Source organism: Peromyscus maniculatus, chromosome 7 (assembly GCF_049852395.1).
Source record: "Peromyscus maniculatus bairdii isolate BWxNUB_F1_BW_parent chromosome 7, HU_Pman_BW_mat_3.1, whole genome shotgun sequence".
Taxonomy (NCBI): domain Eukaryota; kingdom Metazoa; phylum Chordata; class Mammalia; order Rodentia; family Cricetidae; genus Peromyscus; species Peromyscus maniculatus.
This window is the reverse complement of record NC_134858.1, coordinates 74,557,970-74,575,236: the sequence shown is the minus strand read 5'-3', so window position 1 is coordinate 74,575,236 and position 17,267 is coordinate 74,557,970. Positions and strand designations below refer to the sequence as shown.

General features: G+C 39.2%; 1 protein-coding gene and 1 pseudogene across 1 annotated transcript in view; both read left to right on the top strand.

The window, feature by feature from the left end:
• The window catches only part of Mlip (muscular LMNA interacting protein), a 267,045-nt gene extending 263,349 nt beyond the window's left edge, over window positions 1–3,696 (top strand). Inside the window, exons 12-13 of the mRNA XM_076575407.1 lie at window positions 512–571; window positions 3,326–3,696. Of these exons, the coding sequence (XP_076431522.1) occupies window positions 512–571; window positions 3,326–3,355 (90 nt within the window). The 3' untranslated portion in view covers window positions 3,356–3,696. The remainder of the gene's footprint in view (window positions 1–511; window positions 572–3,325) is intronic.
• Window positions 3,697–16,109: 12,413 nt separating this feature from the next.
• Window positions 16,110–16,224, top strand: LOC121831270 (U2 spliceosomal RNA; annotated as a pseudogene).
• Window positions 16,225–17,267: the final 1,043 nt, after the last annotated feature.

Here is a 17,267-nt window from a genome sequence, read left to right as displayed (position 1 = left end):
ATATAGAACTCCAGATCAAGGATCAACTTAAACAAACTTAGTGTATGAAAACTATAACAGTTTCATTTCACTGGGAAACTAGTGCCTAAGTCAGAGCATTAATTACCATAATAAAATCATTTCCATTTGTAGAAAGCAAACAGACTTGTTCATAAATAAATTTGAATCATGATTTCAATACTTAGCATGATTTTGGTTAACCTACTTATAATCCTTGTGTCTCAGTTTCAAATTTGTAAAATGGAAACAAACTTATCAACATTTGGAGATACTTAAAAGCATACATGTATGGAAAACTTTCCTTTCATTCATCTACCTCCCCAGGCTCTTACAATCTTCCAAGATAGTCCCCAAGACTTTCAGGGAGAGGTGTGCTATAGACATACCACTCAAGGCTGAGTACTTTGAAGTCTCTTATTCTCTGCATGTTGACTTGTAGGTTTCTCTGTTAACTGCCATTTCTGTGATCTACTTGCAGCTGGGTATGACTGATGATTACTTCTTTTCTCAGGTAATGTGCATAGCACCTTCCAGCTCTATGAAAACTAGGCAGAAGGGATTAAGTTTCCAGGTCAGTATCCACATGGTATCTATCTATCTATCTATCTATCTATCTATCTATCTATCTATCTATCTATCTATCTATCTATCTTATCTATCCATCTATCATCTATTTACCCATCCATCTATCTGTCTATCCATATGGAGTTACCCTATAACAGGGGATAATGCCCCAACTCGATACCACATGCTAGCAAAATAGAAACCGTAGTACCAGGAATGGGTTGCCTCCTTTTGAGTTGTTTGTGAGTGGTGTGAATGGTATTCCATAGACCCCCAATCATTACAGGCTTTTGCCATTGCTCTTTGTTACCATACAGAACTTGACAGAAAGACCCTATTTCTACAAACACCAGAAACATGAATCATTTTAATACTATAGCTAAGTATTAGAATAATTTAAAAATTCTCTGTACCTGAATTCATAATTAGAATCAATATTCTGAAATTAGTTATAATTCTCAAATATACTTCCTTTATTTAATATATATGCTGGATGGTATTGTTATTAAATTATATTTGGAAGATTTTAAGGCAGTCAAAAACAGGTAATAGAACAGGAAAAAATGGTTACTAAGTACTAGAAGTTGCTGCCTAATGGGATAACAACTGTTTGGTGAAAATAATTAATAAACATAAAAAATACCTAATTAGGGTGTTAGTGGTGGGTTAGGGTAAGTGTGAAGAGATGATGTACATGGCATCCACAGGAGAGAAAAGATAGCTTAGAATAACTTGAGTGGCAGGTAGACCAATTTTGAGTGCCATTTACCACTATAAATAATGATATTTACTAGATTAGTCATCCAAGTTGCCAAGGCTAATGAAACTACCACTGGCAGAAAATGCATACCCTCGGGGTTCAAAGATAAGAATAGCTGTGATGTGGAAGGTGAGAATTCCTTACAAGTGTTAATCCCATGTACATTTGCCTGTAGCCTTTTCCCAGGGCGAGCCATGGAGCTTTCCCAGGATGAGCCACAGAACTTTCCCCAGAATGAGCCATGGAGCTAGGATGAGCTACAGAGCTTTCCCAGGGTATACCATGGAGATGTCCCAGGATGAGCCACAGAGCTTTTCCAGGATGAGCCACAGAGCCTTCCCAGGATGAGCCACAGAGTTTTCCCAGGATGAGCCACAGAACATTCCCAGAATGAGCCACGGAGCTTTCCCCAGTATGAGCCACAGAGCCTTCCCAGGATGAGCCACAGAGCTTTCCCAGGATGAGCCACAGAGACTTCCCTGGATGAGTCACAGAGCTTTCCCTGGATGAGTCACAGAACATTCCCAGGATGAACCACGGAGCTTTTCCAGGATGAGCCACAGAGCCTTTCCAGGATGAGCCCCAGAGTATTCCCAGGATGAGTCACAGAACATTCCCAGGGTGAGCCACATAGTTTCCCCAGAATGAGTCACGGTGCTTTCCCAGGATGAGCTACAGAGCCTTCCCAGGATGAGCTACAGAGTTTTCCCAGGCTGAGTCACAGAACATTCCCAGAGTAATTCTCATAGTTTTCCCAGGGTGAGCCACATAGTTTCCCCAGAATGAGCCACGGTGCTTTCCCAGGATGAGCCACAGAGCCTTCCCAGGATGAGCCACAGAGCCTTCCCAGGATGAGCCACAGAGCCTTCCCAGGATGCGCCACAGAGCCTTCCCAGGATGAGTCACAGAGCCTTTCCAGGCTGAGTCACAGAACTTTCCCAGGCTGAGTCACAGAACTTTCCTAGAGTGAGTCTTGGAGCTTTCCCTAAGAAGGGCCATAATGCTGAGAAAAGTGACTTTCCTGAATTTACATCTGGTTGTAGTTTTTACATCTTAAGGAGGTCAGAGCTCTGAAGGAGGTCATAATGAAAGAAGTGATTTTCCAAATTATTTGACCTTCCTTAGCATATCACAACATAAGTAGAAGAATGAGTTAAAAGGACAGAGAGATCTCAAAATACTGGAGAAGACATCGAAAGCAGGTACTAGCTTTGAGGATTAAGAGAAGAAAGGAAAGAAAAATGTTAACAAGGGGAAAGACAAAAACTACTGTGATAATGCCTTTTGCTAGGCCGAAGGGTAAGGCCAGTAACTACATTACTTATATCCATCTATTTCTAATCTATTAGCCTTCACTGAGTTCTCACACTTAGTTACTACATGAATGAGTAAAGATACAGCAGGTGACATCTAGGTAGCCTTGTCCATGAGCCGAGTTCTGGTGACCTGTTACTTCACAAGTCAGAGATACTGATGATCTATTCCACAGAGCAAGCGCAGGCCTATTTTCAGAATGAAGACTGTATGTGTTCTATGCTTCAAGCTGAAGGCAGATGACTAGATCACAGGTTTAACGACGGATCTGTCAGGTTACCTCACACACAGGGGCTTTGTACTTCAATGTTTCAAGGAGAATGAAATGCACATAGTCTGAGTAAGGATAGAGAGAGGGAAGGGTGTGTATGCAATGCCTAATATGGAGTTCATATTTCAAATGAAAAGGATGCAGGGTGGTAGAGAAAGATGGATGAAGGTGTTTTCTGACCTGGGAATCTGAAACAGGAAATTTGGTCAAATGCAAGGTTATGGGACTTTCATTTCCTATTCTTCCTGTCTGGCCCATAGAAAATTGTACTTGGCAGTACACTTGAGTTTAGGGGGAAATATGCAACCATCTCTGCTTAATTAAGTATAGTTGGAAATGATACATGCTACTTCTGAGATGATGTACCAGAGAATCCTCAGCTACACTGTAACCTTTTTTTTTTCTTTCTTTGGCAGGAAGCAGAGAGGCCATATGTAAGATCTTGAGTTCCAGAATCAAAGTGCTGAGAACAGTGAATCCCCTCCTGGAGAACAGCTGCTTTGGCCTGTTGCCCAGTCAAGAAAGGACTTAGTTTGAGCTAGGAATACATATGACATTGTAGTTGTTTGTTTTTTACTCTTTACTCTTTGGAGGGTTTATGGAGGCCCACGGGGGCTCCCTAGTAAGACCTTACTCAAGGTCAGAGAATCTGAGAATCTTTACCCAGCAGGGCACCAGGTGTTTTGAAGGGCCTACACTTGGCTATATGTTGTGCTTTGATCTTAAAAGGGGGAGGTCTTTTACCTTGCTCCTAGACATTGTATTAAAAAGCCCATTGGAATAAACTTTGAGGCAACTGGGTATTAACCCAGGGCCCTTCTGAAGCTATCCTGTGTCTCTGTCTTTTTTTTTATCATCTCCTTTTATCATTCTATTTAATACTTCCTCATTCCTCTTTCCTCCCTGCAAGAACCCTTTGACAGGTCAGAGCTGGGCTCTGACCAACTCCCACAAGGACCTACCATCCAGCTCCTAAATAAATCACACACCACCGAGGCTTATTCTTAATTGTAAATGCCCAACTTTAGCTTGGCTTGTTTCTAGCCAGCTTTTCTTAGCTTAAATTATCCAATCTACCTTTTGCCTCTGGGCTTTTTCCTTTTCTTACTTCTAAATAACTTACTTTCACTCTTACTCCATGACTGGCTGTGTAGCTGGAAGGCTGGCCCCTGGTGTCCTCTCTCTTCTTTTCTTGTTCCTCCATCTCCTCCCAGATTTCTCCTCCTCTTTTATTCTCTCTGCCTGCCAGCCCCACCTATCCTCTCTCCTGCCTTGATATTGGCTGTTCAGCTCTTTATTCAACCAAGCAGGTGTTTTAGACAGGCACAGTAGCACAGCTTCACAGAGTTAAACAAATGAAACATAAAATAATGCAATACAGTTCTGTATCATTAAATAAATGTTCCACAGCATAAACAAATATAACACACTTTAAAATATTATTCCATAACATGACATGTTTTTTTTTTAAATTTTTATTTTACAACACCATTCAGTTCCACATAATAGCCACAGATTCCCATGCTCTCCCCCCTCCCCCCTCCCCCTCCTCCCAGCCCACCCCCCATTCCCACCTCCTCCAGATCAAGGTCTCCCCCGAGGACCAGGATCGACCTGATAGACTCAGTCCAGGCAGGTCGAGTCCCCCCACCTCCCAGACCGAGCCAAGCGTCCCTGCATAAATCCCAGGATTCAAACAGCCAACTCATGCAAGGAGCCCAGGACCCGGCACCACCGCCCAGCTGCCTCCCAAACAGATCAAGCCAAATGACTGTCTCACCCATTCAGAAGGCCTGATCCAGTTGGGGGCCCCTCAGCCTTTGGTTCATAGTTCATGTGCTTCCATTCATTTGGTTATTTGTCCCTGTGCTTTATCCAACCTTGGCTTCAACAATTCTCGCTCAACACCCCTTCATGATAAAAGTCTTGGAGCGATCAGGAATACAGGGAACATACCTAAACATAATAAAGGCAATTTACAGCAAGCCAACAGCCAACATCAAATTAAATGGAGAGAAACTCAAAGCAATTCCACTAAAATCAGGAACGAGGCAAGGCTGTCCACTCTCCCCATACTTATTCAATATAGTACTTGAAGTTCTAGCCAGAGCAATAAGACAACATAAGGAGATTAAGGGGATACAAATTGGAAAGGAAGAAGTCAAGCTTTCCCTATTTGCAGATGACATGATAGTATTATACTTGAGTGACCCCAAAGATTCCACCCAGGAATTGATAAAGCTTATAAACACCTTCAGCAACATAGCAGGATACAAGATCAACTCAAAAAAATCAGTAGCCCTCCTATATACAATGGATAAAGAGAAGGCAATTAGAGATACATCACCCTTTACAATAGCCACAAATGACATAAAATGCCTTGGGGTAACACTAACCAAGCAAGTGAAGGACCTTTATGACAAGAACTTTAAGTCCCTGAAAAAAGAAATTGAAGAAGATGTCAGAAAATGGAAAGATCTCCCATGCTCATGGATAGACAGGGTTAACATAGTAAAAATGGCAATCTTACCAAAAGCAATCTACAGATTCAATGCAATCCCCATCAAAATACCAACACAATTCTTCACAGACCTGGAAAGAATAATACTCAACTTCATATGGAAAAACAAAAAACCCAGGATAGCCAAAAGAATCCTGTACAATAAAACAACCTCTGGAGGCATCACAATCCTTGACTTCAAGCTCTACTATAGAGCTACAGTAATAAAAACAGCTTGGTATTGGCATAAAAACCGACATGTGGGCCAATGGAATCAAATTGAAGACCCTGACATTAACCCACACACCTATGAACATATAATTTTTGACAAAGAAGCCAAAAGTGTACAATGGAAAAAAGAAAGCATCTTCAACAAATGGTGCTGGCATAACTGGATATCAACTTGTAGAAGGCTGCAAACAGATCCATATCTGTCACCGTGCACAAAACTTAAGTCCAAGTGGATCAAAGACCTCAATATAAATCCAGCTACTCTGAACCTGGTAGAAGAGAAAGTAGGAAGTAGTTTTGAATGCATTGGCATAGGAGATCACTTCCTAAATATAACACCAGTAGAACAAGGAATAGGAGACCATGACATGCTTTTAAACTTTGTCACTGTTGTTTCTGAAAATTAGTGCTAGCCTATCCAGATGTATGCTGGTACATAGAAGTAGTGTGTGTGTGCGTGCATGAGTGTGTGTGTGTGTGTGTGTGTGTGTGTGTGTGTGTGTGTGTGTGTGTAGTTGAAACAAAATGAGAAGGGAGTAAATAGGCACAATATGAGTTTAGTTTAGAAACACTGAGTTCAAGATAACTAAGATATTAAATAAATATATCTAGAATATAGTTAAGAAAGATGTGTGATGTCTTTGAAGGAAATTCTGAACTAAGGATATAGGTATTAAAAGTAATCACAGCCAATGCTGAGTACCTTGGGAGGTGATTACTGATGTATGTAACAGAATATTCAGTGAACATCCTTACAAAAGAGCAAAGAAGTCATTAACCATCTGTAACTCACCCCCTTTTTCATTGTTGCGAAGTTTTAACCTCAAATCAGGAGTTATATTTGAAAATTTATCCAAGGTGGCCTTCAGTTACACACATGTAGAACAAGCCAATATGCCATTTTCAATAATTATAATATCAATGTCTTTATTTCAGTAACAGAAAGTAAGATAACTATTTGGCGATCTAAATTTACATGGCTAAGCCAGACTTCATAATACTGCAGATGCTGTAGTACTGGGGGACAGCAATGTATCAGAGTCAATTACGAGTTCAGCCTGCCTTAGGCTTAGTGTATTTTTGTTCAGTTGTATGTGTGTGTTCCTGTTCAGCAGTTCACCTTTAGATACTTGAAGCTTTGGGTTCAGCAGGAAAACATAAAGTCCTGAGATTCACACCATTTTGTAAATGAGGCAGGAACAAAGAAGTTATTTGAACAGGTTAGTATGGCCTGAAATGCTGCTGTCTTTCAAATAATAACCTAGATGTATGTGAGGGAAGATGAAGCCCATACTGATCTGATATATTATGCAACCTATAAATGAGATGTAAAGATAAGCAAAGGTCAAAACCTCAAGAGAATTCTAAAAGGAATACTCTGCAGGATAAAGCCCAAGCTAGAACCTAAACATGCTCCTTGATTCCAAGTCCTCTTTGCTTCCTTTTGTCAATGCTACCATGCATAGGATTATGGTGGGTGAGAATTTCCATCTACGTCATGTCAAGACTTCCCTTCCTCCCTCCTTCCCTTCCTTCTTTGCTTCCTGTCTTTTTTTTTGTTTGAATTGTTTAAACATCTTAGAGCTATTGGTCTTTATGGTCTCTGATTGTGTGTCTCTGTGTGAGTGATCACTACAATAGAATCCTTCTTTATTCCCTGGTTTCAGCTAGAGCAATACTAAAAGCAACTTACATTTCAAGCCAGTGATGGTGTGTGCCCCACGGTGGGGAAGAAAGATCGACAGTGTACCATCTCTATAACAATATGTAGAAAGGTACATTCTGGTAAAACAAGGAACTCTGGACTTGACTAGAGCCATCAGCTATCTTAGCCCACATACATCCGTCTCATCCAGTCTCTCATCTCATCTTGCTCATCTGTTCTCATTTTTTGAATGGCTTGTTATCATCATCTTTATGAGTAAATGGGAAATGAATGCCCTGAGGATACCACTCATGAATACAAAGTCTCTTTTGTTCTACATAGGAGACACATAATGCTGCTGAATAATAATAACACATCAGAGATAAGAATTTAAGATTAGACAAGTTCTGCCTAATGCATTTATTATCTGAAGGCTAATGTTAGGAAAGGGGGGACAGGGCACGGAAACGATTTAGAGGAAGTGGCAGAAACTGACTGCCTATTACGCATCTGGTACAGAGTCCTTTAATCAGATACACTTTCAATTTATGGACTCTCAGTAAGTGAGCAAAATTATACTGCAATTAAAATCACCCATCACCATTAGATATGGTTAGGACAGTGTTAGGACATTTAGTCGTTGTGTTTCTAGACTCATGGACAGGAAGTAGGCCATGTGTACCATTTTGGAGGTAATTTATTACCATGAATAATCCTACATGTCTGAAAAGTAGCAAGTGAATACCTAAATAACAAGTTAACTTTTATAAATTAGGTGATATGAAAATTGATTGATTATGTACAGTTGTGGATGATGACTTATTTTTCTCAAATAATGTATCCTACTTGTATCCAATCAAGGCATAGAGAGGCCTGAGTCTATAACATTGGGATTGACAGGCAAAACATGATGAGAGAGTGATTGACAAATAAACCAGGTTTTGCTCTAATAGTTGTCTTTCACCTGCCTGCATCTTATTCCACACTGATGATGTAAAGTGTCACTTCTTTTCTCTTCCTTGCTACTGCTCTCCCTAATTCTATTAGGAGGAAATGGGCATTATTCTGTGTGTTCTTTTGCATTTTCCTACAATGAAATATAGGAGACAATTCCAATGGTTTGTTTACAAGTTTATTTCCATGACCACACTGGATGGTCCTTAAGTACAAGGAATAGGTTTCATCAAACTATATATCCTCAAATGGAGCACAGTGCCTGAGATACATTTGGGGTTCTATTTCTTGGCATGAGATATGAGCTAACAGTTTCTTATGTCACTTCCCAGTGGGTTCTAATCGGTAGCTATTCTGAATCCACTGGATTAGGGTTTCTGGAATGAAATTATGAGTTTCTAAATGAAAAGGCTCTAAGCACCTAGGAGTACTGATGAAGTATGTTTTCAATAATACCATCATGCCAGTGGTGATTTTGCAGGCTCAAAGGTGCTCAATGTAGACAATAATACCAATGAGGATTCAATGATTGTTGACACTGTGTGGTAAGAAGGATTGTTCATGCACAGACATCATTGGGAATTTGCTGGTTCTGTGCATGCATTTTTGTATATATGTTTCAAAAAGGTTTCTTAATTGAAAAAATATATTTTATGTAATTTTAGATTAATTGTATCTTGGGATCTGAGTTTGTAATTGTCTCAGTTTCTGGACTTCAGAACACATGGACGTTTTTATTAAATAGTCTTTGCAAACTGATCCTATGCAAGAACAGAAATTTCTGCATGGCTGCAGCACATTCACCTGTGTTGTTTTATTTAATCGCCAAAGCTGCTCTGTTAGTTTGATGTTATAGTTCCCACTTCAGTGTTTGCGGCAGTCAAATCTATAAGAACATAATTAACTTGATCAATGTCCCATGGCTAGTAAGGAGGGCTTGATTTCAAAGCTGAGAATCATTCTATTATACCATGTCTCTCAAAAACGTGTATATGAGGGACACTGGAATTTTTGTATCATTTGAGGAAAGAATATGTGGTGTGAAAATACAGTTCTTTGCAGTTGACTTTTATAAACACACTTAGACTAAGTATCTTAATGACAGAGTTATGCTTTCATCCTGATAACACCATTCATTTCTACAGCTTTCAGTATCAACGGTGTACTGATAGCTCCCAAATCTACACTCTGGCAAAGATGGAAGTTTCTCATTAGACAGATCCATCTGGATAATCCAGCAGAAAGTCAAACTGGGTACATTGCAAACTGAGTTCATTTTTGCCTTAAACTGATATTTTTTTTTAAAGCTCCTCTCACCTACTAGCTAGTCATTCATGCAAGAGAACTAAAACTCACCCTAGGTAACCACAGTTCCCTTTCTGTCAGGTCTGAGTGACTTTCACAACCCTTCCCTCCTTTCTGTGTCTCTTCATTCTAGGATCACTTCTCGCAAGGAGGTTCTCATCATCTTTCACACCAAGTGTTGCAATGTGTTCCCAGCTCATCTTCTAACCACCCATCTTACCATTACAGAACTTGTCTTCTATTTGGATGACATAGCAATCTATTTAAAAACAACATCCCAGCAGGCGTGCTGCTGCATATCTATAACCACAGTCCTTGGGAGGTTGAAGTAGGAGGATTGTGAGTTCCTGGACCAATTGAGATGCATAGACACATTCTCCAAAATAAATAAATAAATATTTTTCTTTTCTTTTCTTAAGATTATATTATAATTACATCATTTCTTCCTCTGAACTCTCCCATATGCCCCTCCTTGTTGTCTTTCAAATTCATATACAATTAATTATGTTACATGTATATACGTATTTGTAAATACATATATATTCTTAGATATAATCTGCTCAGTCTATATAATGTATTTATGTTTTCAGATCTGTTATTTATTTGTTGTTTATTTTTGGAATTTTAATTTAGTTACCACATTTTCCCCTTCCCTTTCCTCCCTCCAAACCCTCCCATATAACACTCCCTACTATTTTTCAAATACATGGCCTCTTTTTTCATTAATTACTATTGTACATATGTATCTATTTGTAGATACACACATATATTCTCAAGTATATCTGGTTGAGTCCATGTAATGTTAGTTGTATGTATATTTTTGGGGATGACTATTTGGCACCAGACAACCAATCAGTGTGCTCTTCCTAGGGAGGACCACCTCTCCTGCTTCCAGCTTTATTCACTTGCCACTCTTTCTTTGTGTATTGTTGAAGCTTTGTGAGCTTTTGTGTGCAGTTTGGCATGTTCATTGGTATCAGCCTTGTTCAGCGCAAGTTTGACTGCTCATATTGGTGAGACTTTATGGGTATAGCTCCTGATGTTACTAGGAGACATGATCTCACAGCAAACTCCCTGATTCTTTGTTTCTTGCAATCTCTCTGCCCACTCTTCCACAATGTTCCCTGAGTTGGGTGTGGATATGTTTTGTGGATGTATCCATTGGGACTGACTCCATAAATCTGCATTTTGATAGGTTGTGGTCTCTATCTGCTGCAAAGAGAAGTTTCCTTGATGAGGGGTATAAAGACAAATGTTTATAGATTGTCATTTGGAATTACGCTGGTTTAGTAAATCAGTGGTTGTAGATTCTCCTCTAATAACCACGATGTCACTAACACTGAGTAGTTAGCTAGTACCAGGCTTGATATTCCTCTTGTTGAGTGGGTCTTAAGTCCAATTATAGAGCAATTGATTACTGCCAAGGTGTATGTTCAACCAGTTCACCCATAGGGTTATTATGCCATGCTGTTCATGACATGTTCCATAGGCATCATAGCTGGGCAGGACTATTGCTTTTGTTCCTCCATTGGAAGCTGCCTGGTGCCTTCTGGCTCCGTGAAAGCTAGTCCTTAGGGAGGGGCATTCAGATCAGGGGTCTCTGGCCCTGTTTCTGAAGTGTATTGTATCTTTAGCAATAGGGACTCAGTTTCTACTTTTGGGATAACCAAGGGCAATAGCAATAGGCTCTGTGTTTGGGGAGTCTCTTAGCTCTATTCAAAAGTTCAAGAGGGCTTCTCTATCTGGTGTTGAGGATTTTTTAGGTGGTTTTTGGCTCTTGGAGGGATCATGTGTCAAGAGCTGATATTTTTTTAAATGACGTTTTGTCTTGTTAGAAATTTGTAACAATTTTCTGTCTCATGAGCTCTTTGTTTTGTGGCAGAGGGAGGGCTGAGTTAAAGGTGAATATGACTAAGATACATTGTATATGTAGACAAAATTGTTAAAGAATAAAAACAAAATATTCATAAGAGATGAATTCTTTGGCTACAATCAACTAATCTCCCTGCTGCCAAATTTAAAAAGGAAAATGAATGTTTTATCAGAATGTTATCATTTACAGAATTAAGGAAAAGTTGCAAGTGTGTAAGTCACTATTAAGTTTGGGAGTGTTGCATCTGAAAGACTGGCTCCGCTGTCACTTTCCTCTGGGATCTGGGTGACCATGGGGTAGGAAACCTCTGAGACATAGTGAAAGTAAAGCCCTGAGGCTGACAGTCTCATGAGAACATCAGGATAGAAGTGGAGTAGACAGATCCTCCAGGGAAACTATGTGCTGTTACATAAAACATAATAGTGAGAACAAAACAAAGTCTCCACTTCTTAAGACACACATGTCATTCAGGATACAGTTACATGGGCCAACCAGCTTTGCAGTTGTACTGTGTGTTATATTTTTTTCCCTTGGTCTACAAATTGCGTGGCAAATAGCCTACTTACTTTTTAACCCTCATGTGTAATATCACTTGGTGTTGCTTTCCTTATATCCACCAGAAGGGAATGACAGAACCCTCTCTGTGCCTTTGTGAAAACTCTCTGGCCCTTTTAAATGCCCCAGCAATAAAAATTAGGTGGGGTGGGGCACTGAAATGGGTTCTTTACAAGTTTGCTTCTTGGCTACATTGGGCTTGTCTTTAAGGATTAGGACCATTAATCCTTGAATCCCATTACGTGACACCGCATCTGGAACATGTTCGGATTAGTCTTTTTTTCTGTTTTCTGGGAGCCAACCCCAGGGCTGTTTGAACACTAGGCACATGCTCTACTTGATGAGCTACATCCTTAATGCCCCCAATTTTTTTTTTTGAGTAAAATAGAGTGACTAATATTTACCTTCTTCAAAGTATTATAATGCTGGAAGTGCTGGGTATGTTTAGTTTGAGATAGCAGGCCTATTTCTTCTTTTCAAGTGCTTCTTGTGAAATGGAGTACTAATTAAACATTTTCTTAGCTCTAGAACAAATTCCTTTGCTTTCTCCATTACTTCCCATATTGAAATGAGAGTTTGGAAGTGAAATGTTTTTCTGACTCATATGTGGAGCCTTGTTCTGCAGAGAGCTTTCAGTTGGCCTTTTCTGTTCTGTCCTTTTGTCTTTGCAACGTCATTTGCCTTTCTTCATTTTCTGTTTCATTTTTGGCTTTTGGGGAGGATTTGTTTTTATGGAATTTTAATGACTGCTCCCTAGTCCACAAGGAAGCAGAAAGTTGTCCATACTGTCTCTTTGGGAGGCCATTCAACAAGAATAGAATCCAGGAAGGAGGTGAGGCAAGGTTTTAGTGAATCTCTCTTCTTTCCAGGTTCAGAAGAACACTTCATATTGGTCTAATAGAAATTTCTGTGTTGACAACCGAGTTTGTCTAAATATACTGTTTTACAAATCAACATACCACGTGCTCTGTGCTGCTGCATACATGGGGAAAAAAGATGTTGAAAAAACAAGAGGAAAGTGGTACCCAAAGTATCCATCTAACTACAATGAGAGTGAGGTGGCTAAGGATAAGAATAATAAAAGCTCAGACCTCAGCCAGTACCCCAAATTGTACTACAAGATCCTTTTTTCCATCTTATGGGTCTATGAAGTTTTTAATATTTTTCTACTTTTACCAGCTTTATATAATTAGATATTGAATCTGCATTAATGGCTATAGTTCTGCAGGTGAATATTCTTTCATCACTTGGACATTTTTACAACACACAACCAATTAGAGAAACCTCATTATCCTCCATCATATTCTCTCCTCCTCAAAGATCACTCGCTTGGAAAAAGATACGGAACATGTTTTTCTGATGTCATGGATGGAGGCCTGTCTTTAGACAAGAGTCTCAGGTGAATGTTTAGGTGGAAGAACAGATAGAGCAGGAGGATGTTCTCTGAGCTTGATATCAATCACTTTGTGTTACTTTGCTCAGTCACTTGATTCTTAGCTTTTAAAAGTAAATATGATTGATAAAAACGAAAATATGAATGATGGCTATGACTCCTATCATCAAAGACACTTGCAAAAATCATATGCGATCACACACTAGCATACATGTGTTTTCTTTAATCACTGAAATTCTTCATTCTAAAACATTGAGTTAACTCTGTGGAGGAGAAACAGGCAGCCTCAATGTTTAGTTGATGACTGGATGTGTGAGGAAAGACCCCTTCACTTGCAAGTCTCTACTTGTCTTTCCAGTCCAACCAGTTTTCACCAGCTCCTGAGCCATTCTCAGGATCTCTTATCAAGATACAGGTGAAGCCCAGAATGGGCAGAGGTGTGTTCACATTACTTAGCTTCCCTTACCGAAAATTGAAAATTTTTACCTGATAAATCAGTACTGATAGAGTCTAACCCACTCAGGTCTGTTATTTTGGCAGGTCCATCTTTCTGTTCTGTCACTCTGTCTCATACCCTTTGCCTCACATTGAAAAAGCCCTATCAGTTCCAGATAAGGACAGGTGCTTCCCCTTGGATATACATGCCATTTCATTAGTTACTTTCACCAGGAGGCCACTTGTTGGAGGTCTATCTGCTGAAACTTCACAGAGTCCAGAGTGAAAATAAGCATGCTTCAGATTCTGTCTGCTCCAAGATGCTTACCATTGTCCTATCCACTGCCCACAAAATAAAGGCAGAAGCCTCTCCACAGATGGGACAATGAAAATGTTCCCAAACACTGCCTAATTTTTATGAATGAAATCATCACCTTCTGCTGAAAACTACTGGCTTAAGGGAATCAAACCATAGTCAAACATGTATCACATATGACATTTTCAGCACGGAGTTAGTTCCTCTCACAAAATTTAAAGCATTAATTTAGAGGTAATATATTAAATAAACTAAGATATTATCAGCAGTAGATGACTTACTAGACACTGATAAATTGAGGTCGTTAATAAAATACCATAAGCAAGTGTGTTAGGACAATTCTTTCCATTCTGTTCATGACAGAGCTTCCCAGGGGATATGGTATGTATTGATATGGGTCCCAGAAAGAACCTGGACACATGCCAGCAGAACATGGTACATACAGGGCAAAGATTTAGTGCATTGCTTAAGATCTGCTTCTGAAAATCTCCACAACATTGGTCTAGGTAAACATTTTAAGAGTATATTCTATGTTTTCACTCATATGTAGGATATAGATTAAAATATATATACAAAGCATGAATGTAGAAGGGAGATGGAGCATAAAGATAAACCAAGCACATGATATTCATATATGCATCTGTCATAACGAAACCCATTAATAAAAATTTCATTCATGGATTAAATATTATGGGAGAAACAATTTAATCTTTTGTTAAAACAAAAAGGAAAATAAATAGAAGAGACATAAATAAATGTTTCCTGAAAGAATACACATAAATGACCAATAAATACAGAAAACATATTTAAAGTTATTAATTATTATGTAAATAAAAAGTGAAACCATGAGTAGTTGTGGCAGTTTGAATGTAATTGGCCCTCATAATCTCATAGGGAGTGGCACTATTAGCAGGTGTGGCTTCGTTGGAGTAGGTATGGCCCTGTTGGAAGAAGTGTGTCACTGTGGGGACAGTCTTTGAAGTTTCCTATGCTTAGGATACTGCCCAGTGTCTCAGTTAATTTCCTGTTGTCTGCAAGATATAGGATTCTCAGCTATTTCTCCAATAACACATCTGCCTGCCTGCTACCATGCTCCCCACCATGATGATAATGGATTGAACCTCTGAAACTGTAAGTGAGCCATCCCAATTAAATGTTTTCTTTATAGGAGTTGCCATGGTCATGGTGTCTTTGCACAGCAATAGAAATCGTAACTAAGGCAGTGGTCAACTCATATCTGTTAGGACAGCTATGATCAAAAAGACAAAAATTAGCAAATATTTATGTTGATATGGAGAAAAGGGAAATTTTATGCTGTTGGTAGAAGTGCAAAAAATATGGAGGTCCTTCAATATAAAAAATAAAGCTATCACATTATCTGCCTTGGACTGAGTTGTGTGTGTGTGTGTGTGTGTGTGTGTGTGTGTGTGTGTTATGTATGCAAAGAGACTGTATGTAGGTATATGTACAAAGGGTATGAAATGGGTATGCTGAAGAAATACCGAGATTTAGAATTAGTGAGTGAAAAGATGAGAAACATTGAGACTTCATTTCTCATTCTAAACTTCAGTTCTGTGGTAGAAGTAGGACTTGTCCCTCCTCCTCCTCCTCCTCTTCCTTCTTTTTTTGAGGCATGTTCTCATGTCTCTCAGACTCACTAAGTGGCTCATGATGGCCTTGAACTCCTGATGCAAGAGCCTCCATCTCTTGAGTTCTGAGTGTCGCCACATCTGGTTGACTGGTTTCCAGTGATAGTACCAAGGACTTCATACGTGGTAGGGAAGTTTAGTAACTCAGCACAAGACAAAAAGGTGGAATCATCAGCTACTGGGCAGGAAGTAGGGCACGAGATAGGACAGTGATACCCAGATGGTGAACGATATTTTATTTTATCTTATTTATTTATTTATTTATTTATTTATTTATTTATTTATTTATTTATTTATTTATTTATATGTTTGTTTGTTTGTTTTTTGAGACAGTGTTTCTCTGTGTCACTTCTCGGCCTTTTGGCTAAGATCAAGTGTAGTATCTGTTCTTATCAGTGAACGATTTTTTAAACGTAGAGACAGAATTACACTTGTTTTTACCCTGAGAGTTGACTACTTAAAGGAAGTGACAGCATGAGGAAGAGAATGAGGAGAATGAAGGGCAGATCAAGGTCAGGGAATATATTGATGAAGGGTCTAAGTTATGAAATAGCCACAGAGAAGAAGAACCCTTGTTTTATAGGGAAATAATTGAGAGATATATAAGTAAACAGTGATCCCCAGGCCATAAGACCAATAAATTGCTTGGGGACAGAAGTCCAGGATTTTGACTGTTAAGGCAGATCTTTTTCAATAGTCCACCTAGCCACTCTTGCTGAATCATTACCTGCTGGTTATTTATCCCACACCCAAAGGCAGTTACTGTAGTTAATGAATAAATACAGCCTGGCAAGACCCATTGTAAACCCATAGCTTCACAGACTACCAGACATCTCGACCTCTGAGTGTCCCCTACGGCTCCTTCCCCCACAGCTGCTTAGCAGGCAGACCTGACTTTTCTTGGCTAAAAATGCTTTCCAGAATGGACGGTTTCTCATTGATGCTAGGTAGAGACTTAGGTGGGGAGAAGTAAGGTCAAACTCAGAATATTCTTGCTGAATAGGGCTTTGGCACGCCTAAAAATTAAGATGCTTGTGGTAGGTAAATGAGGTGCAGATGGGAAATGAAGCCCGTGCATGAGTGTGTGATTCACAGGAGCTGCTGTCGGTGGGACAGATTTAGCAGGTGACACTGGGAGAGCTTGGATTTAGTCACCACGCAAGTAGGCAAAATCGGGAATTGTAATTTTGACTTTTGAATTTTCTGCATGTTGCTAGTGTTTTATAATCATACTTTGGGACATACATATACTAGGGGTTCTCTAAGATTTAGAAACCTAGATTTTTCTGAGGGACAAGCGATATCCCATTTATCATTTTATACTTAAGATTTTTAGATAGACATTTTTGATGATCATATAAGTTTTGTAACGTTGTAGGAAATACACATGTTTGACTTTCGATAAATTATAAGTCTATTTGTAACACTTGCATTATCTCGTGCAAACACTGAAGGTTTTTATTAATGTTTAACTATAAGAGGCTGGAGTAAAGAATCAGTTT